The following is a 23,432-nucleotide window of genomic DNA, read 5'->3' as shown; positions in this document are numbered from 1 at the left end:
TATTAAGCTATCTTCAATTAAACCTCTGTCTGAACTTTCTACTTCTTATCAGTAACCTGACTGACTCTCCTCCTTGCCCCTTTATAAAGTGTTCTGCATGGGCAAAGTAATCAATATTACTTTTTATACATTTTATCTTTTTTTCCATGCACATAGATCCAGAGAAAAGGTTGATGACCTTATAGAGATACCTGGCATGCAAGACTTGAATAATCAGTTTATTTAGTGCAATAGTAGTAGTAGGTAGTAATAAAAATAATAATAGTAGCTAAAATATTAGTGCCTACTATGTGCAAAAAACTATGTGCTTAGTCATTCAGTCATGTCTGACTCTTTGTGACCCCATGGACTGTAGCCCTCCATCCAGGGTCGTCTGTCCATGGAGAGTCTCTGGGTAAGAGTACTGGAGTAGGTTGCCATGCCCAACCCAGGTCTCCCACATTGCAGACAGATTCTTTACCATCTGAGCCACCAGGGAAGCCCATAAAGTTCTTTTAGTAAGCTATCTTCAGTTAAACCTGAAGCAAAAAGCTATAACAAACCCTTTATAACCACCATCTTATTAAATTCACACAACCCTACAGAGTATTTATCTTCTACCATTTACAGATGAAGAAATTGAGTCACAGGTAAAAGCACAAAACTAGTAAGTGGCAAAAGCAGGATCTGGACTCAGAAGTGATAGAAAAGTAATCAATCTTTTCATTATACCTCTTATTTATGTCTTTGGTAAATAGAACTCTTGCACTTTCAAGTGGCAGAAATCTAACCAGATTCAGCCTAAAGATAAATGGAGGTTATAAAGGTACTGCAGAAGCTCACAGAATCAAGACAGGAGCTTAACAACTTGGATTTGGAAATCATGGGATCTGAACATTCCAAGGCAAACTATTCAATATCACTGTAATCCAAGTCTATGCCCCGACCAGTAACACTGAAGAAGCTGAAGTTGAGCAGTTCTCTGAAGACCTACAAAACCTTTTAGAACTAACACCAAAGAAGATGTCCTTTTCACTATAGGGAACTGGAATACAAAAGTAGGAAGTCAAGAAATACCTGGAGTAACAGGCAAATTTGGCCTTGGAGTACAGAATGAAGCAGGACAAAGGCTAACAGAATTTTGCCAATAGAACACACTGGTCATAGCAAACACCCTCTTCCAACAACACAAGAGAAGACTCTACACATGGACATCACCAGATGGTCAATACCAAAATCATATTGATTATATTCTTTGCAGTCAAAGATGGAGAAGCTCTAAACAGTCAGCAAAAATAAGACTGGGAGCTGACTGTGGCTCAGATCATGAACTCCTTATTGCCAAATTCAGGCTTAAATTGAAGAAAGTAGGAAAAACCACTAGACCATTCAAGTATGACCTAAATCAAATCCTTATGATTATACAGTGGAAGTGAGAAATAGATTTAAGGGGCCAGATCTGATAAACAGAGTGCCTGATGAACTATGGGTGGAGGTTTGTGACATTGTACAGGAGACAGGGATCAAGACCATCCCCAAGAAAAAGAAAAGCAAAACGGCTTGTCTGAGGGGACCTTACAAAGACCTGTGAAAAGAAGAGAAGCAAAAAGCAAAGAAGAAAAGGAAGGATATACCCATTTGAATGCAGAGTTCCAAAGAATAGCGAACAGTTAGAACTGGACGTGGAACAACAGACTGGTTCCAAATAGGAAAACAAGTATGTCAAGGCTGTATATTGTCACCCTGTTTATTTAATTTATATGCAGAGTACATCATGAGAAACTCTGGTCCGGATAAAGCACAAGCTGGAATGAAGATTGCTGGGAGAAATATCAATAACCTCAGATATGCAGATGACACCACCCTTATGGTAGAAAGTGAAGAACTAAAGAGCCTCTTGATGAAAGTGAAAGAGGAGAGTGAAAAAGTTGACTTAAAGCTCAACATAGAAAACTAAGATCATGGCATCCAGTCCCATCACTTCATGACAAATAAATGGGGAAACAGTGGAAACAGTGGCTGAGTTTATTTTGGGGAGCTCCAAAATTACTATAGATGGTGATTGCAGCCATGAAATTAAAAGACGTTTACTCCTTGGAAGGAAAGTTACGACCAACTAGACAGCATATTCAAAAGCAGAAACGTTACTTTACCAACAAAGGTCTGTCTAGTCAAGGCTATGGTTTTTCCAGTAGTCATATATGGATGTGAGAGTTGAACTGTAAAGAAAGCTGAAAAAAAAAAAGAAAGAAAGAAAGCTGAGCACTGAAGAATTGATGCTTTTGAACTGTGGTGTTGGAGAACACTCTTGAGAATCCCTTGGACTGCAAGGAGATCCAACCAGTCCATCCTAAAGGAAATCAGTCCTGAGTGTTCATTGGAAGCACTGGTGTTGAAGCTGAAACTCCAATATTTTGGCCACCTGATGTGAAGAGTTGACTCATTTGAAAAGACCCTGATGTTGGTAAAGATTGAAGGCAGGAGGAGAAAGGGATGACAGAGGATGAGATGGTTGGATGGCATCACCGACTCAATGGACATGAGTTTGGGTAAACTCCAGGAGTTGGTGATGGACAGGGAAGCCTGGCGTGCTGTGGTTCATGGGGTCACAATGAGTCAGACATGACTGAAAGACTGAACTGAACTGAACATCTGAATCCCCCTCCAGTCCTGTTCCAAATCCAGCTCCACTGAGTAAAACTCAGATACCCGCTCCCCAGCCCCCCCCCACACACACACAGGACCCTGTCCGACTCTTTCATCACTTCTCTGAGGCCAGCTTCCTCTTCTCTCCTAGGTCTTTCCATGCAAGCAGATATGTGAGATGAAAAATCTGGAAGAAAAGCCCTAGAAACAAATCTAGTGTTCATAACACAACAGTTTGGCCAGCATCCCATGGACTCATCTACTTTGCCATCTAGTCATCAACTTTGCCGCCAGGCAAGAAAGGGCTTTTTCCAGTTACTCACCTGCAAAAAATTCCAGGAAAGTTCTCTGATTTGTCCACCTGGGTTTCATGTCCAACTCCTAGAAAAATTAGTATAGTCAGAAAGATAGTTTAATTTGGGAAACATCTCCCTCCCTGTAGGTGGGAAATAGGTGATGCTTTGATTGGCAGCTTGCTTGAGAAACAGAGGCATAAAAGGAGACAAAACCAGAAGAAGGGAAAGAGGCACTGGGCCAACAACCATGGTAGATACACATTATGAAGTCCTTGCAAATCACCTTTGCCAATATATGCCTCATTTTGGAGACTTGAAATGATGATGACTCAATCTGCACTCAGATAATACTTGACCCCTTGAAAGCTTTAATTCTCTTTCTTCTGAAAACTATATGAGATGAACTGTCTGGTACTAGCAACCGGGGTACAAGGAGGAATGATTAGGCCATTAGCATTTTTAGTTCTTGACAGCTCAGTGGATTAGTCCCCTAAGGTGACACGTGACCAAGCAGACCAAGGTGTTATCAGTCTAGGGACAGGAAAGCATGGAAAGAATGCAGATCTAGTGTCTCAGGTAGCCCCTAGAAATCCAGCCCAGAAGGAAACCAGGAAGCATAGTGAGAAAATAATGCTAACGAGAGTAGTAGATAAGAATTGGCTCTCACAATGTACCAGAAACGATTCCAAAGTGTTGCTCAGTCGTGTCCGACTCTTTACAACCCCATGGACCGTAGCCCACCAGATTCCTCTGCTCATGGGATTTTCCAAGCAAGAATACTGGAATGGGTAGCCATTTCCTTCTCCAGGGGATCTTCTCAACCCAGGGATCAATCCAAGGTCGCCTGCATTGCAACCAGATTCTTTACAATCTAAGCCACTTGTACTAATTTAATTTCCACAACAACCCTAAAAGGTAGACACTATAGTATCATCCTCAGGGTGAGTTTAAGTAACATTTCCAAAGTAAGTGATCCAAACACAAGCATCCTCACTCTAGAACTCATACCCTGAAACACTGCACTATACCCTAGAAAATAATCTGAAATCACTAGAGCAAACCTGAGCTTGCCTAACCGTTGGGTTACTGTTTTAATTAAGAATTTAGGAAGCAAAAGAAAAGCCCCGTCTCACCTCTCATTAGTATGTGCATGCTCAGTCACTTCAGTCCGTCTGACTCTTTGTAACCCCATGGACTGTAGCCCGCCAGGCTCCTCTGTCCATGCGGTTTTCCCATAGCAAGAATACCGGAGTGGGTTGCCATGCCCTCCTCCAGGGGATCTTCCCAACCTAGGGACTGAACCTGCATTCCCTGCTTCTCTTGCTTTGCAGGCAGATTCTTTACCACCGAGCCACCAGGGAAGCCCCTTATCGCTCATGAGGGCTGTGCTTAGTCACTCAGTCAAGTCTGACCCTTTGCAACCCCATGAACTGTAGCCTGCCGGGCTCCTCTGTTCTTGGGGATTCTCGAGGCAAGAATACTGGAGTGGGTTGCCCTGTCCTCCTCCTTACCTCTCATGTATGCTCACAAATGTCATTTTACCAATGAAACAACGTCAATAGTGAAAGGTAGGTGAAGGATTTCTTCAACAAGACATGCAAAATATATATCATCAGGATAACAGCTGGTAAATTTGACATTAAAATTTAATATTTTTATATGATAAAAGACATAATGAAATTCAAAGTCACAAACCAGAAAAAGGGTTGTTAATATTCAAAGCTAACAGAAGATTACAATCCCACATACATATATTAAAAAAAATCCTACAAATTAACAACCCAAGAGAAAAAATAGACAAATTATCAAAAAGCATTTCACACAGATGTATGAAAAGACTGACAAGGTCATGTGCAGTCAGGAAGACATGAATACAGCACTGCTGCTGCTGCTAAGTCGCTTCAGCCGTGTCCGACTCTGTGCGACCCCATAGACGGCAGCCCACCAGGCTCCCCCGTCCCTGGGATTCTACAGCACTACAGGGGAGCAAAACTTGCCACCCCAAAATGTCTCTTTGATATGCAAATTATTTCTAACTGAAAATCATCCAGGCCCAAAAGACTCAGGGAGAAACTTCATCTTCCCCTGATTGCCTAAAAAGTTTAGATAGAGGGCCTGTTCCCCCAATACAGATATCACCAGAAAAATCTGCAAGAAATATGGGTGAGATGTGATGGGGTAACAGGGCCGAGAGATCACAGTCCATCCTGTGTCCCATTGTATCTGCAGGGCCAGCAAACCTTTGTTTACCAAACGTTTGCTTTTCCAACTCCATGTGACTTGCCTTCCTCCCTTTGAAGCCCCAGTCACCTATCCTCAACTTTTCCTTTAGTCTTTAACTAAAGATGGTGTGTAAGTTCAGAGCTTCATCCATTTTGGCAAGTTATTCAACTCCAATTTCCTTGGTCTCTCCCATGTTAACATATTTATTAAACTTTGTTTGATTTTTTTCCTGTTAATCTATCTCATGTTGATTTAATTCTTAGACTATCCAAAAGAACCTAGAAGGGTAGTGAAAAATTTTTTCCTCTCTGATAGCACCGGTGAGAAACCAGTGCACACCCACCCAATTGGCAATGAAGCGCAAGGCTCACAAGGTCTGCTGTTGGCAAAGATATGGAAGGTAGGAGCTTCATATCCTTCTGGTGTAGTGTGAGGGGATGGGACAAATACATCTCTTTGGAGAATAATCTGACAATACCCATCAATCCTGCATCCAGGGATCCCTCCTAAGACCATTCACATGTGTGCACAGAGACATCCCCAAGAATGTGGGTGGAAGCAATGTTTGCAATTTTGAGAAATTCAAACAGTTGTACTTTGCAAACCACAGGACAATCATAAATTAATTAAAGCATATTTCTTTAATGGAATATTCCACAGCAGTTCAAAAGAATGAAGGGACACCATGCATCAAAATAGATAGAAATGAAAATACAGTGTTAAATGAAAAAGTAAGTTATGCCATGACATGAAGAGTTTTGCCAATTTTATAAATTTTAATTTATATACTATATACAGTATAAAATTTAATGTACATACAGCATTTACATATAGTAATAAATGCTAGTTTATGTTTATATAGATATACAATTTAATATTTATTTAGAGTAATTATCATATTAAAACAAGTTTATACAGTATATAAATATAATTTTATATAATTATATGCAATATATGAAATTTATATAGAATATAAAACTTCATTCATATACATATGAGTTTATGTCTTTTAAGTTGGTAGTATTTTATATAAATATGAATATATCATAAAAATATGAAATACATGTAGAATATTTTTAATTATTGCCATAATGCTTGCCTCTGGGAGAATATGGAAGCCAGAAGAGATACAGAGGAGCTTTAATTATGCTTACAGTGATTTATTTCTTAAAAAATAATACATCTGGGTGGAAGGTACATGGGTGTTTGTTCTATTTCTAATATTTTTTATTTTTAAAAATTTATGTAACAAAAATATATATAGATGCCTCCAAGTTTTATCCTTATGAGAGAAGTAAGGACTAGGTTGATGTACTGAGGGCAGTAAGAGGGTCATGTCTGGACCTTAGGGCCTGGCACAGGCCTGGTGAAAGGACAGGTCAGCCCATGGACCTGCCTGGTCAGAGATGGAAAGACTGCTAATGGAGCAATCTCAAACACACTCCCAGAGGAGACTCAGGGCTCTGGGAAGTCAGGGAACTTCAATGCAACCAGTGCAAAGAGAATCTTTCTGAACAATAGGAGATAACCCAAAAATCCATTTCAGTTTGGCTTAGGAAAGAATATCCATGCCTTCATCTTAAGGCAGGGATATCTGTTGCTCTGAAAAGTCATGCTGCAATCAGATTCTGAAGTGCCCTCTCATTGGGCAGCCTCCCAGTTCTAGGCTAAACTAGAAACTGACAACTCCATCTCTCCATCTCTCTGGCAGAAATACAACAGTGTCCCTCTAGACTTGGTATGTGAACCCTCGCACAAGTCTCTTTCTTCTCTGAGTTTCTATTTCCGCATGCATGAAACACAACATGTTAACCTGTATGTGTGTGTACATATGCATGTATGCGTGTACATATACACACATATGTATGTGTGTACATATGCATGTATGCAGGCCTCCCAGGTGGCTCAGTGGTAAAGAATACGCCTGGCAATGCAGGAGAAGCAGGAGATGCAGGTTCCGTCCCTGAGTCGGGAAGATCCCCTGGAGTAGGAAATGGTGACCCACTCCAGTATTCTTGCCTGGAAAATCCCACAGACAGACGTCTGGCGGGCTACAGTTCATGGGGTCACAAAGAGTTGAACACAGCTGAGCAACTGAGCATGCACACAGGCCTGCACGTATGCACACACACATAAACACGTGTGTGCAAAATTTCTCCAGAGCTACTATCTCTCTGTTTCATTACTGTGTTAGGATCATTCCCATATGATTTGTGCCAATAACATTGATAAAGGGAGTAAAATGAGCTGAATAATGAAGGTTAAGGAGATGATTAAGGGGAAGTTAAGGGGATGATTATTCAAATAAATCCATCTCCCATGACTCCTAAAGAGCAGTTGGTATTGATTATGCACAATCATATAGAAAGATCCTGTTTCTTTGTAGCTTTGAAACCCTGGACAAATTATTTCATCAATCTCTGCTTCAATTTCCTCTGTGTAAAAATACATTAATATCATCCATGTTTTGTTGTTGAGGGGAGGAAAAAAATGAGGTGATATATGTGAAATCATATATAGGACCCCCCCAAACTGTAAGTATTCAGTAACTGATAATGTCTGCATATTTACATCTGTATTAGAGTGTTCATTTGTATGCATTCAAGTCTGAATATGGGTGTTTATCTCTGTGTATGGATATCCCTTTCTCCAAGCAGTCTTGAGTCTGCCCAAGAATATCCAGGGGAAAAAAAAATTATTAGATTTATCAGGTGAGGTTTTCCAGGCTGCCTTTCTGACTCGAGGCAAGTGAGTATCTGGCAGAGTTTTCAGTTTGCACAGCCACAGCAGTTTCAACCTCGCCACCACAACAATGCCTGGGGATACCTCTTTGTCAGAGATCCTCTGGTTGATGTTTTTAAAAGTCTAGGCCTCCCTGCTATGTGTATAAGATGTTCATGGGTGGTGTGCTTGGAACTGAAAAAGCCCAGGACACAAGATCACGTAACATTTTCCTCCTGTCCTCATTGGCAACCAGTATATTACAACCCTTCTCCACTGGGTCCTTGAAATTCCAGGAGCCATGCCCCAGGCCCTAGGTGTTCCTTATCCTGCATCTCCATGACTCCTTCATCCATTGTGGATCAATGGTATTGATTCATTTGCCCAGAGTTTTCACTTTTACTCCATAGCTTAAAGTAAATAAAAGCGTTAGTCCAGAGTTGAGCTGTTCACTAAATGTCGTCTCTAAAACATTTCCCATAACTGAACTTTTTTCTTTTCTCTGAGTCCCTAACACACAAGAATAGCAGGACAACTTCTCTGGGCTGGGAGTTGTCCCTCTTCCATATGGTTAGCCCCTGTCTGTACGATCAGGGTGATGCTGAGGTATATCTTACTCAGCCATCCAGCCATTCCTAGGCCTGTTGGGTGTGAAACAAAGGTCTGTGGCCTCTAGATTGGCCTAACTGTGTGTGTGTGTGTGCTCAGTCACTCGGTCGTGTCCAACTCTTTGCAACCCCATGAATTGTAGCCCACCAGGCTCCTCTGTGCATGGAATTTTCCAGGTAAGAATACTGGAGTGGGTTGCCATTTCCTTCTCCAGGCAATCTTCCTGACCCAGGGATCGAACCCGAGTTTCTTGTGCCTCCTACATTGGCAGTTGGATTCTTTTGTCACTGCACCAGCTAGTTTCCAGGAAACACTGACTTCCTATGTAAGGCCTCTCTACTTAGACTTACCACATGCCCTCTTCTTCCCAGGGTCTTCCCTCCTAATAGAGGACCCACTAGGGAAAGACAGCATGGGCCTTCTTAGCTCTTGGATCTCATAAGTCGATCTTGAGTTCCGCCCTGACCATCACCTTCCTCAAATCCATTTCAGAGACCCACCAGCTTCCTATATCTCATCACCTCTCTCTATTCTTTTGTCTCAGCCTGGGGTATCATTTTTGCAGTCTCAAAATCTGAAAAATGCCAGGAAGAAAAACAATTGATTAATATTCTAAACATTTTATCCCACCCAAAACGTCATTTGGGCCCAGGTCCCAATATACATGAAAATCGAGGAGGAGGTGGACTTCTATAGCTCACGTGCATTATTGAGTTCACACACAGTTCCAGGAGCTCTGCTGAGCACTGAGGATATAGGGATGAACAGGACAAAGCCGCTGCTCTCCAATCATTCCCACTATGTTAAGGGAAGGAACCAGGAAAACAAATAGCTGCCATGCAATATGACGAGTGCAATTAAGAAAGAGAGTTCGGTTCTCTGGTGGACAGAGATGGTGTCTTGGTCAGTTAGGACTGCTACAACAAGGTACCACATAGACTAGGTGGCTTATAAACAACAGAAACTAATTCCTCATAGTTATGGAGGCTGGAAGTCCAAGATCAGGGTGCCAGCATAGCCGGGTTCTGCTGAAGACTCTCTTCCGAGTTGCAGACTGCTGACTTCATATAACCTCAGTTGATGGAGAGTAGAGAGACTTCTCCAAGATCCTTTTTATAAGGTTACTAATACCATTAGTGAGGGCTCCACCTTCACGACTTCACTATCTCCCAAAATTCCCACGTCCAAATACCATCACACTGGGGATTAAGATTTTAGCATTTGAATCTGGATGGACACATACACTCAGTCCTTTGTAGATGATGAAGGTGATTCAGACAGTCTTTCTGGAATGGATGTTGAAGAACCCCTCTGACCAGAAGTATCCTTCCTTCTCCTCCCTGCAGGCATAGTCATTCATACTCCAACAATTCCATGGGCGTTGGCCCACCGGGATGCTACTTAAAGTCCTAGAAATAAATTCTCAGTGGTAAGGTATCATGTTATCATGAAAGTGTAACACATTAGCCTACAAATACACTAAGCAGATTTATTGATGATTGATTATTAACATGACCCATCGTCACCTAGTAGAGACTGGAAGTTTGAAGGAGAGCCAGGTCCTAATTGAAGAGAAAACAGCAGGGGGGCTTGAGCAGGGGCACTTTCTTGGCTTCCCCAGAAGCATAGCCTGAGATGAGAATTCTTACTCAAGTGGTTTATGACAGAATGCTTCCAGAAGAAAGAAGCAGTCTAAGACAGGGGAACAAAAGCAAGCATGTGGTCTCAACTGGAGATGAGCTTCAGTATAATTCAGGATTGGTTCCAGCTAGAGGGAAGACAGGAGCAGAGGATGGGACAGCAGGCGGCCACCTTCTATCAGGAAAGCTCCCATTGGCTGAGAGGGAGACAGGAAAGGTAGTCAACAGCCACTCCTCACAGCAGGGAATGAATGTCCATCAGGCATCTGGGAAGGCACCAACAGCATCCAGCACAGGCCAGGGACCAGTAGGGAGCCTGGGGTCAATAGCATCCCCAGGGCAATTGGTAGAAGTCTTGGAAGACAAGAAGAGAATGATGCCAGAAAAGGAAAGACCCATCAAACCAAGAGATTCTTAAGGACAGTTCCTGGTAAATTGTATGCCTTCTCTGGTAGCCCCCTGAAAGAAGGGAGTACAACCCTGTGAGGCTGTCACGGCTAACGCCATGGCAGGCAGCCTAGATTAGGAGTAGGCCTGGTTTCCCAGGGTAACATAATTATCAGGCCTCCTGGAGCCAGCCAATCAACATATGCCTAGCCAGAAAAAAAGGGAACCTATCAGGGGAAAGCTGAAAGCCCCATGTTGGGCCAACAAAAATTACCTTGCAACTGTGTAACCAATCAGCTTGCGCCAACTACCCACTGTGTAACCAATCCGATTGCGCCAACTACCTGCTGCTTATTTTGACCTAATAAATACCGGAGAGAACTGGGGCTCAGGGCCTTTCGTCCTCACACACCTGGTGAGGGCGGGAGGCCCTGGCTCAAGTCAGTAATAAATTCCCCTATTGTGAGTTGCATTGTTTCGAGGAGTCTTCTTTCCCGACCGGGGACTCAGACTACAGGCAAAACAAACCCCCACCTTGTTCTGTACTTTCCCAACATTTGACTTAGGAAAGCCTTAGAACCCAGCAGTGGGAGGCACCCCCAAAGCCCTGATCTGCCTTCCCTCAACTGTGACTGCAAGATCCCATCTCCTCACTCTCCAGGTGACAAAGGGCTGTGAACAATCACTGCATCCATTACTGGTCCCCAAGATTACACTTTCCCCGGTAATCTCTAGCAGCACTAGCACTTTCTGGAGCATAACACAAACTACACTGCAAGTGTGGGCGGGAGGTGAGATACTGCCCACCTTCACCTCCAAGTGATTCTGTGTGGTTTCTCCTCAGCAGGGCCAGCCTTGGGGAGCTGCTGAGAAACAGATCAGGCAGCCCAATTCTCAGCTGGAAAGTCACTACCATGTTGGGGAATTGGCTTTGGCTTTGGCCAAGCTTCTGGGGAGAAAAAAGCAGAAGCAAATGTGATGATTGGCTCTTCAGGAATCTGAGGGACTAATGGATGTGCCAAAGAACCAAAAAAAAAAAAAAAAACACCTTTGTATATGTTGTTAGGAATTATGGCTCATAAAATATGCCCCACCCAGTCATGGGGTTCCTTGAGCTAAACCAAGGTCTTTCCTCCTAAAATCAAATATTAGCCATTTTCCCAATTCAAATAAATTAACAAATAGAATTTTCTCTATTTACATCTTCTTTCTATTATTTTCTCCTACAACTCAGTCATCTGTTTGCTGGTATAAAACAAGTATCTACTAGCTATGAATTTTTTAAAAACCTGTGGGAAAACCAGTTATGTTTGGTTTATGCTTATTGAATGTGCAATCATGGTTCTGATCCTATATTCCATATAGAAAATGTTAAAACAGTAACTGCCATTTTCAGTATTCTCACATGTAATTTAGACAGCATTACCCCTGTTTTACAAATAAAAACATGAATGGATAAACTGAGGCACTAAGAGTCTCTAAGTTAATAAAACATTTACACAAAAGTTAATGAATTATTTACACACCAAAAATTTGATTGTGATAGTCATATAATAGAGACTTAAGTTAGTCTTCAAGGTGAGCTAAGGTGTCCTGAGAAAGTTATATTTTTTAAAAATTTTATGTTTTACTATTTATTTTTAAGAAGCATTCACTTTATTTTTTGGCTGCACTGGGTCTTTGATCGGGCATTCAGGCTCTTCATTATGGCACAGGCTTCTCTTGTTGCAGAGCACAGACTCTAGAGTGCCCACACTTAGAAGTTTTGTTGTTTAGTTGCCCCGAGGCCTGTGGAATCCTAGGTCTCAGACCAGGAATTGAACCCACATCCGCTACATCGCAAGGCAGATTCCCAACCACTGGACCACCAGTGAAGACCACCTAGAGGAGGAGATAATTAAGACAAGTTCTAAAAGAAGAGGCAATAGGAGAAGGGAGTCACAAGAAATTGCATTTGCAAAGCCTACATTAAACAATGCAGGTGCTTTGGGAAACATTCTGGCAGGTCCTCAAAAGGTTAAACATAGAAAGAGTCACCATAGGCAACTCTTTCCCAGAGAAAGAGCAAAAAAATCAGCTTCTGAATAAACATCTGGGAAACCACCAATTCTAAGGAAGGCTTGGCAAGTCATGGGGGGAAAATCCACAGGGACTAGACTTCGTCTTTCCTCCTCAATTTCCATCGTCCATTGGTGAGCTTAACACAGTGAATGGAAAAGACGGGCTATACCAGTGGTTCTCAAACAAGGGCAGTGTTCCCGCTGGGGGATATTTGACAACATCTGGAACCATTTCTCATTCTCACGACTGGGAGATGGGGTGGGACCTGCCCAATGGGTAGGTGGCAGAAACACACTTTCCCAAGTGGAGAATGGTGTCAACTGGGCCCCAGATTGAACCACAGGCTTTGAAGTAGGCCTCCTTCTGAAAGACAATTTTATCATTTCTAGTAAGAAATAATAGAAAGGCATGGACAGACAGAGAGTGAGGGAGAAAGACCTGAGCAAAAGTACTGGGCAGAGACAATCCCAGCCAACACCATAAAAACTTTCTACAAAATTTTCCTTTCCCCACATACATTCCACCCAGGGCTACTTTGATTCTGGGTCTTTCTCTTTTCTACATCAGAAGAAATTCACCTTTTTGATACTTTCCTCAGAATGTTAACATTTGGTGGTGTTTGGTAAACCATGAAGACTGGATTGAGGTACATCCCCAAGTAGCTTCAAGATGTTTGCATAAAAGTCATCCCATGATAGAGATGAGTACTATTACTACACACAAAAGATAAAATGGTAGCCATGGGCTCTGAGCAAGCTTGAAGAAAGGTCCAAGTGCTGACCAGCTCTATGTTTTTAATCCAAAAATTTATCACCTTCCTGAAATTTCTATCATTAGAGCCAATTTGGGGGTGACAGTTCCTTTAAACTTGATGAAGAAGAATCCATGCATTGCATTTTACTCCTCATCCTGTATGCAGAGTAGTCACTATGACTTATAGTCAAATTCCTTTCCACATTACTTTCCTTAATATTATCTGCTGCCACTTTAGCCATCACTGCTGCAGCTCCATTAGCTACATAGAGCAGTCTAAATGCAACACCTCACCCAACTCCCCCCATAAAATTACCATTTGCTCTGTTCACATTAAGTAATGATTTGCAATGTCCTTCTCCCTTTTCCTGTTCACAACTCTGCCAACAACATTTCTTAATGCAAATAGTAAAAACTAAATTACAAGCGTGATCCAATTTTGCTCTGCATAATTAGTGGATTAAACATCAGAGAAAATCCACTTATTTTCACAGATCATCCAACTTCCTACCTCCAACTCCCCACCACCGCCAACTCTCCACACACAGAAATAAAGTCTCCATGAGCACAAGGCGAGAAAGGTCTTCATTTCTAAAGGACAATCACAGCCTTCAGGTTGGTTCTCAGATGACTCCAAGTATAATCCTTCTGTAGTTGGATTTTTTTTCCTAAGAAAACAAAGCTGGGGATCTGAATGACAACACCCCTGTCACAAGTATTCACTGAAGCTGCACATTTTTTCAGAGATTTTGGAATGCGCTCTTGGTAACTGAAAAACACCAAGCCACTCAGCTTGTCTCATCTTGGCTTCTGAAACTGGATGGTTCAGGTTTAATTCTTGGTTTTGCCAGCTGTATAATATTTGGCAGGTTACTTAACTTTTCTCCATCCATTTCCTTAACTCTAAAATGGGCAGGGTTGTGAGACTTAATACCTACAAAGTGCTTAGAACAATGTCTGGCACATAGTAAATATTCAAATTGGTCTGCATTATTCCACTATGCCTAGAGACCAGCTGAGGAGAACAGGAACCCTCAAACCAACCCCTCACCACCCCCCATGCGGGGTGGGAATCAGGATTCACAAGTGGGACAGAGGCCTGGGCTGCATGTTATGCTCATAAACATGTGGTCCATCCACCCAGCACTGCCACAGGCTGATGCAGATGGATGCTGGAAACAACTATCCCCAATGCAACAAAGGATTTGTTAAAGAAACAAATGAAAGATACTCATGATGTAAGGGGAGAATGTGGTCAGGGAAGGCAGAGAGAGCAAAAAAAAAAGAAAAAAGACTCCTCAAATTTTCTCCTGTATCTCTTCCCTCCCAAATGTCTACACTAGACACTTAAAGAGTAAATTAAAACATCAATAGCTGAGTGGACAAGCACTCCTGTCACCAAAAAGCAATCATGACTGGGTAGCTCTCCTATTACCTTAGCAGCATAAGTAAGATTGCTGTCATATTAGTGCTTTAGGTACATTTTCTCATCTAATACTCAAGACGAGTGCTAGTAAATTGGAGAAGTGCTGGTATTACTTCAATTTTACAAGTAAGGAAACTGAGAACTTAAGTACATGCCCAAGATTGCACAGCTTGTAACTGACAGAATTGGAACTGGAAACACAAATCTATTAACTCCAGAGGTCATATTCTTCACCACCATGCTGTGACTCCTTGAAGATTCCTGGAGCTTGGATGAGTGATAAGTCCAGTACTTGGAAAGTTGGCACTGACTGAGCAATGTGTAGTACCTCTATCAATTCTGGTCAAAAGGGAGAAAGCATAGTAAGAAGACCCCCCAAGATAACAGAGAGGCTTTCTTCTCAGTGAACTGAAGAATCTCTTTTTAAAATGCCATTTTGGGGAAGGAAATCAGTCTAGACAGTGGAGTAGAAGGATATGTGCTCACCCCTTCTTAGGAGAACACCAAAATCACAACTAACTGCTAAACAATCATTAAAAACAACAACAAATAAAACACTGGAACCTACCGACAAAGATACCCTACATCCAAAGACAAAGAAGAAGCCACCATAAGATGGGAGGAGCGATGCAATCACAATGACATCAAATCCCACACCCACTGGGAGGGCAACCCACAAACTGGAAAATAATTGTACTTCAAAAGTTTCCCCATTGGAGTGAAAGTCCTGAGCCTCACATCAGGCTTCCCAGCCTAAGGGAGGCAGGAGGAGCTGCTGTGAAGGATAGTGGAGTTTGGTCACAGGAGTTACACAGGACTGGGGGGGAAAACAAGCGTTACCTTTTGAGGGTGAACACAAAGTCTCAGGCCCACCCATATCCAGAGGAACAAAGCAGGGACCCATGAGAGTCTGGGACAGACTTACCTGCTGGTGTTGGAGGGTCTCATGCAGAGGGAGGGGGTGGCTGTGGATCACTGTGGGGACAAAGATGCTGGAAGCAGAAGCTCTGGGAAGTACTCACTGGCAGGAGCCCTCCTGGAGGCCACTATGAGCACCACCAAACAGCCTGTAGTCTTCTGAGCTGTGTCTCCTCAGGACAAACCACTGATGGAAGGGAACACAGCCCCACCCATCAGCAGCCATGCAGCTTAAAATCTTACAGAGCATTGCCTTGCCCACCAGAGGGAAAAGAACCAACTCTACCTACCACCAGTCCCTTTCATCAGGAAGCCTGAACAAGCCTCTTAGATAGCCTCATGCACCATAAGATAGCAGAACAGAAACTGCAATCACAGAAAATTAGACAAAATGAAATGGCAGAGTAATATGTCTCAGATGAAGGAACAAGATAAAACCCCAGAAGAACAACTAAGTGAAATGGAGATAGGCAACCTTCTGGGAAAATAATTCGGAATAATGGTAGTGATGGTGATCCAGGATCTTGGAAAAAGAATAGAGGCAAGGATTGAGAAGATGCAATAAATGTTTAACAAAGACCTAGAAGAACTGAAGAACAAGCAGAGATGAACAATACAATATCTGAAGTGAAAAATACACTAGAAAGACTCAACAGTAGAATAACTGAGGCAGAAGAACAGATAAGTGACCTGGAAGACAGAATGGTGGAAATCACTGCTAAGAAAGAGAATAAAGAAAAGAAAAGAAATGAAGACAGTCTAAAAGACTTCTGGGACAACATTAATCAGTGTTTGCATTATAGGGGTCCCATGAGGAGAAGAGAGAGAGAGGAAGACCTGAGAAAATATTTGAAGAGATAATAGCTGAAAACTTCCCTAACATGGAAAAGAAAACAGTCACCCAATCCAGGAGGTGCAAAGAGTCATAGACAGGATAAACCCAAGGAGGAATGTGCCAAGATACATAGTAATAGAACTGACAAAAATTAAACACAAGAAAAAATATTAAAAACAACAAGGGAAATGAAACAAACAACATACAAGGGAACTCCCATAAGGTGATTAGCTGATTTCTTAGCGGAAACTCTGCAGGCCAGAAGGGAGTAGAATGAATGATATATTTAAAGTGATGAAAAGGAAGAACCTACAATCAAGAACACTCTACTCAGTAAGGCTCTCATTCAGGTTTGATGGGGAAAACAAAGATTTTCAAACAATCAGATAGAATTCAGCACCACCAGATCAGTTTTGCAACACATACTAAAGGAAATTCTCTAAGTAGAAGAGAAAAGGCCATTACCAGAAACAAGAAAAATTAAGAATGGAAAAGTTCATCAGTAAAGGCAAACACAGTAAAGATACAAAATCATCCACACAAAATTTGATATCAAAACCAGCAATTTTGAGAAGGGAAGAACACAAGCATAGAATATTGGAAATGCATTTGAAATTAAAAGACCGGCAACTTAAACCAATCTTGTTTGTATATAGACTGCTATATCAAAGCCTCATGACAATCACAAACTGAAAATCTACAATAGACAGACACACAGGAAAAAAAAAAAAAGAAATTGAAACACAATTCTAAACATAGTCATCAAATCACAAAAGAAGAGAACAAAAGAGGAAGGGAAGAAAAAAAGACCTACAGAAACAAATCCAAAAGAGTAACAAAATGGCAATTAAAAACATATGTATCAATAATTACCTTATATACAAGTGGATTAAATGCTCCAACCAAAAGACATAGAATGGCTGAATGGATATAAAAACAAAACCCATATATATGCTGTCTGCAACAGACTCAGCCATACCTAGGGACACATACAGACTGAAATTGAGGGAATGGAAAAAGGTATTCCATGCAAATAGAAATCAAAGGAAAGTTGCAGCAGCATACTCATATCAGACAAAATAGACTTTAAAATAAAGACTTATAAGAGACAAAGAAGGACACTACATAATGATCAAGGGATCAATCCAAGAAGATATAACAATTGAAAATATTTATGCATCCAATGTAGGAGCACTTCAATATATAAGGCAAATACTAATGTCCATACAGGGAAAATCAATAGTAACCCAATAATAGTGGGAGATTTTAACACCCCACTTTTATCAATGGATAGGTTCATCTAGACAGAAAATCAATATGGAAACATAAGCCTTAGCTGACAGTTAGACCAGGTGGACTTAAGTGACATTTATAAAACATTCTATCCAAAGGCAGAAGGATACATTCTTCTCAAGTGCACATAGAACATTCTCCAGACTTGAATACATGCTGGGCCACAAAGCAAGCCTTGGTAAATTTATGAAAATTGAAGTCATATCAAGCGTTTATTAAACCACAATACTATGAGATTAAAAATAAACTACAAGAAAAAACTATATAAAAATCACAAAAATGTAGATGCCAAACAATGTGCTACCAAGTAACCAATGGATCACTGAAGAAATCAAAGAGGAAATAAAAAATACCTGGAGACAAATGAAAATAGGGGTAACAATGATCTAAAACCTATGGAATGCAGCAAAAGCAGTTCTAAGAGGGAAGTTTATAGCAATACAATCTTTCCTCAAGAAAAATCACAAATAAACAACATAACCTTACACCAAAAGCAACCAGAGAAAGAAGAGCAAATAAAACCCAAACTTAGAAGAAGGAAAGAAATCATAAACATCAGAGCAGAAATAAATTAAATAGAAATGAGGAAACAATAGAAAAGAAACTAAAAGCTGGTTCTTTGAGAAGATAAACAAAATTGATAAACCTTTAGCTAGACTCATCAAGGATGAAAAGGAATGGGCTCAAATCAATAAAATTAGAAGTGAAAAAGAAGTTATAACCAACACCATAGAAATACAAAGAATCATAAGAAGCAACTACATGCCAATAAAATGGACAACCTGGAAGAAATGGACAAATTCTTATAGAGGTATAGACTCCCAAGACCAAACAAGGGAGAAATCGAAAATGTGAATAAACACAAAGAGTCTGACATGACTGAGTGGCTGAATTGAACTGAACTGAATAAACAAATCACAAGAATTTAAATCGAATGTGTTGTTTTAAAATTCCCAACAAACAAAAGTCCAAGACCAGATGGCTTCACAGGTGAATTCTATCAAACATTTAGAGAAGAGTTAACTTCTAAATAGTTCCTTTTAAAACTATTCCAAAAAAAATTGCAGAGGAATGAATACTTCCAAACTCATTTTATGAAGCCACCATCACCCTGATACCAAAACTAGATAAAGATACTACAAAAAAAAAGAAAGAAAGAAATCCAATATCACTGATAAACATAGATGCAAAAATCCTCAACAAATACTAGCAATCTGAATCCAACAGTACATTAAAAGGATTATACACCATGATCAAGTGGGATTTATCCCAGGGATGCAGTGATTTTTCAACATACACAAGTCAATCAATGTGATACACCATATTTGCAAATAGAAAAATAAAAACCATATGGTCACCTCAATAGATGCAGAAAAGGCTTTTGAAAAAATTCAGCATCCATTTATGATTAAAAAAAAAAAAAAACTCCAGAAAATGGGCAAGAAAGGAACCTACTCCAACAGAATAAAGGCCATGTACAACAAACCCACAGCAAATGTTAATCTCAACAATGAAAAACTGTAAGAATTTCCTCTAAAATCAGGAACAAGACAAGGATCCTCACTCTCACCACTATTATTCAACATAGTTTTGGAAATCCAAGCCATGGCAATAAGAGGGGAATAAAAAGAAATAAAATGAAATAAAATGAATCTAGATTGGAAAAGAAGTAAAACCGTCACTGTTTTCAAACAACATGATCCTATACATAGAAAACCCTAAAGGAAATTGTTAGAGCTAATCAATGAATTTAGTAAAGTAGCATGATACAAAATTAATGCACAAAAGACCCTTGCACTCCTATATTCTAACAATGAAAACTCAGAGAAATTTAAAAAATAGTCCCATTCACCATTGCAACAAAAAGAATAAAATACCTAGGGATAAACCTATCTAAGGAGCCAAAAGATCTGTATGCAGAAAGCTATAAGATGCTGATGAAAGAAACCAAAGATGACACTAACAAATGGAGAGATATATCATGTTCTTGGATTGGAGGAATCAATATTGTGAAAATGACTATACTACCCAAAGCAACCTACAGATTCAATGCAATCCTTAGCAAGTTACCAGTGGAATTTTTCACATAACTGGAACAAAAAATATGTACAATTAGTATGGAAACACAAAAGATCCCCCTGCCAAAGCAATTTTTATAAAGGAAAACAGAATAGGCGGAATCAGTCTCCCTGACTTCTCAGACTATATTACAAAGCTACAGTTATCAAACTAGTATGGTACTAGCCCAAAAACAGAAATATAGATCAATGGAAAATGTTTCTAGAAAGCCCAGAAATGAATCCACTCACCTGTAGTCAATTAATCTACCACAGAGGAGGCAAGACTATACAATGGAGAAAAGACAGTTTCTCCAATAAGTGGTTCTGAAACAACTGGGCAGCTGCATGTTAAAAGAAAAAGAAAGAAAGAAATTGGAACACTCTTTAACACCACACACAAAAATAAACTCAAACTTGATTAAAGACCTAAACTTGAGACCAGATACTATAAAACTTTTAGAGGAAAACATAGGCAGAATGCTCTCTGACATAAATCACAGCAATGTTATTTTTAATCCATTCCCCCAGAGTAATAGAAATGAAAAACTAAAATAAACAAATGAGACCTAATTAAACTCAAGAACTTTTGCACAGCAAAGGAAACCATAAAGAAAATGAAAAGACAACCCAAAGAATCGGAGAAAATATTTGCAAATGATGCAATCAAAAAAGGATTAGTATCCAAAATTTACAAACAACTCATATGGCTCAATACCATAAAAACAAACAACCCAATCAAAAAATTGGCAGAAGACCTTAATAGGCATTTCTCCGAAGAAGATATACAGATGGCAAAGAGGCACATGAGAAGATTAATTAATAGAGAAATGCAAATCAAAACTACAATGAGATATCACCTCACACCAGTCAGAATGACCATCATCAAAATAAAAAAAAAATCTACAAACAATGAAGGTTATAGAGGGTGGAGAGAAAGAGCAACTCTCCTACACTGTTAATGGGAATGCAAATTGGTACAACCACTGTGAAAGGACGGAGTTTCCTTAAAAAACTAAAATAGAGCTATCATATGAACCTGCAATCCCACTCCTGGACATATATCTGGAGAAATACTTGATTTGAAAGTATACATACACCCCAATATTCATTGCAGCACTGTTTACAATAGCCAAGAACAGAAGTAACTTAAATGTCCATGAACAATTATTTGGATAAAGAAATGGTACATATATACAAATGGACTATTAGTTGGCCATTAAAAAGGATAGAATTATGCCATTTCCAGCAACATGGATGGACCTGGAGATTATGATACTAAATAAATTAAGTCAAACAGAGAAAGACAAAAATTTTGTGAAGTCTCTTATATGTGGAATCTATTTTAAAATGATACAAATGTACTTATTTACAAAACAGAAACAGACTCACAGACTTAGAGAATAGACTTCTTGGTTACCTGGGCAGAAGGCCAAGGGGATAGACTGGGAGATTAGGATTGACATGTACACACTGCTAGATTTAGAATTGATAACCAAGAAGGACCAACTATATAGCACAAGGAACTCTGCTCAATATTCTGTAATAATCTAAATGGGGAATAAATTTGAAAAGTGACAGATACACATATGTGTACAACTGAATCTCTTTGCTGTACACCTGCGAAAAATTTTAAGAAAATAATAATAAAAAGAGGAAGAAAAATCGCCATCCTAGGGAAAGGGAAGAAGGAAGGGGCAGTACAGGGGCAGGGAATTAAGAAGCACAACCTATTAGATATAAAATAAGCTACAATGATATATTGTACAACAGGAGGAATATAGTCAATGTTTTGCATTAGCTATCAATGGAGTATAACCTTTAAAACTTGTAAATCACAGTATTATATACCCATAACTTATATGATATTATACATCAACTAAACTTGTGGGGTCTCCTGCATTGCAGGTGGATTCTGTACCAACTGAGCTATCAGGGAAGCCCATTTTTTAAAATGTCAACCCTAAATGTCTTATCTCATCTCAAACCTACCCTTTCCTGCTAAAATAAGCATGAACAGCCTTGCATTCGTTCAGTATGTTCTTGTTGGCTTCAGCATATGGTAGGTGCTCAGAATATAGGCAACGAGGTAAACTGCCAGAATGGAAATTTTTTCCCGTGTAATTCTTTTTTTTTTTTTTTTGGTCTAATTCTTGCCACCAACGTTCATTGCCCTCACGAGGCACCACACTCAGTGCTGCAGGGACACAAAAAACCCTAGGACATCATCTCTGACCTTAAGAAGTTAAAGACCCAGCAGGGTCCATAGCAGAACGTTGAGTCTAAGAAAAGGACAGGCTAGGGTCTCAGAGGAAGATGTAATCAGGCAGTGCAGGAACATTCCTAACAAACTGGTTGCAGGAGGTAGCACTTGCTAACGGCCAGCAAGGTGTCAGGGCCCCTGACTTGCTCTGCGCCCTGGGAGTCAGCTCTTAAAGGCAGGTAGTCAACTCCTCCACTGATTCCTCAGGCTCAGCCTCTGTGGCCAGTGACGTCTCCATAGAATCCACAGCAGAGGCCACAGTCTGCCCGGTGACCCTGGAAAAGACCTCTGCAGGACTGGGCTTCAGCCTGGAAGGAGGGAAGGGCTCCCTACATGGGGACAAGCCTCTGACGGTTAACAGGATCTTCAAAGGGGTGGCCTCAGAACAGAGTAACACAGTCCAGCCGGGAGATGAAATCTTATACCTGGCCGGCACCAACATGCAGGGTCTCACGCAGTTTGAAGCCTGGAACATCATCAAGGCGTTGCCTGATGGACCTGTGACAATCGTCCTCAGGAGGAAGAGCCTGCAATCCAAGGGGACCCCAGCTGCTGGAGACCCCTAGGCCCAGCACCAGTGCGGACGCCAGAGCCTACCACACGCAGGTCCCGGAACTGCTAATTCTCAGGGTCACAGCTGACCCCACCCAAGGGGGAATGCAATGTGCTTCCCAGTGGCTGCTTGCCCAGGTCTGGACCTTCTGGGACCCCTCCCAGTAAAAGGGTGGTCCCAGAAGTTAGGATGCAGTCACAGTGGGGTGGCTGATACAAACGACAGACTGCATCTAGAGAGCTTAGTGATAATACTGTGGTGCTGTAAGTAAAATGGATCTATGATTGGATATGGGGAAAAAAAAAAAAGGTAGGAGGTCAACAACAGAAGTGAGTAAGAGAAACAAACAATGTCTCATAAGGGAGATCTCTGACACTTGAAAACAGAGATTGAAAGATATGTAGAGTTTTGATATATCCATAGAGACTGACAGAGGTTCCTGGACTTGTCTATGATGTAAACACAGGTCTTGTGGATTCACTTTTGATTTCTTTGGGTAATTTCCTTACTGAGAAGAGAGATTTTGTAAATATTAAATTGACTTTGTGAGAAGATAAGCATTGAAGTCAGACAGACCCAGGCTGAAATCTTCCCTCTTCTACTAAACAGCTGTCTAAACGCTCCATGACCCAGGCCCTCTCCCCTGGGAGATGAGGTCATCAAAAAGAATAAATAAAGCTATGCATGCAAATATCTAACACTGAGGCTGGCACAAAGTAGGGGATCAATAAAGGTTACCTCCTCAGGTCTGCTAAGGGTTGGTTTCATTTGC

General features: G+C 40.7%; 1 protein-coding gene across 1 annotated transcript; it reads left to right on the top strand.

Annotated features, from left to right (window-relative positions):
• The first annotated feature begins 21,856 nt into the window (after window positions 1–21,856).
• Window positions 21,857–22,673, top strand: LOC122454016 (pro-interleukin-16-like). Its single transcript, XM_043488379.1, has 2 exons — window positions 21,857–21,906; window positions 22,283–22,673. The coding sequence occupies exons 1-2, from the start codon at window positions 21,857–21,859 to the stop codon at window positions 22,671–22,673; spliced, it is 441 nt and encodes a 146-aa protein (XP_043344314.1).
• Window positions 22,674–23,432: the final 759 nt, after the last annotated feature.

Source organism: Cervus canadensis, chromosome 15 (genome assembly GCF_019320065.1).
Source record: "Cervus canadensis isolate Bull #8, Minnesota chromosome 15, ASM1932006v1, whole genome shotgun sequence".
NCBI lineage: Eukaryota > Metazoa > Chordata > Mammalia > Artiodactyla > Cervidae > Cervus > Cervus canadensis.
Note: the sequence above shows the minus strand (reverse complement) of the source record. Positions and strands in the feature narration are given on the sequence as shown.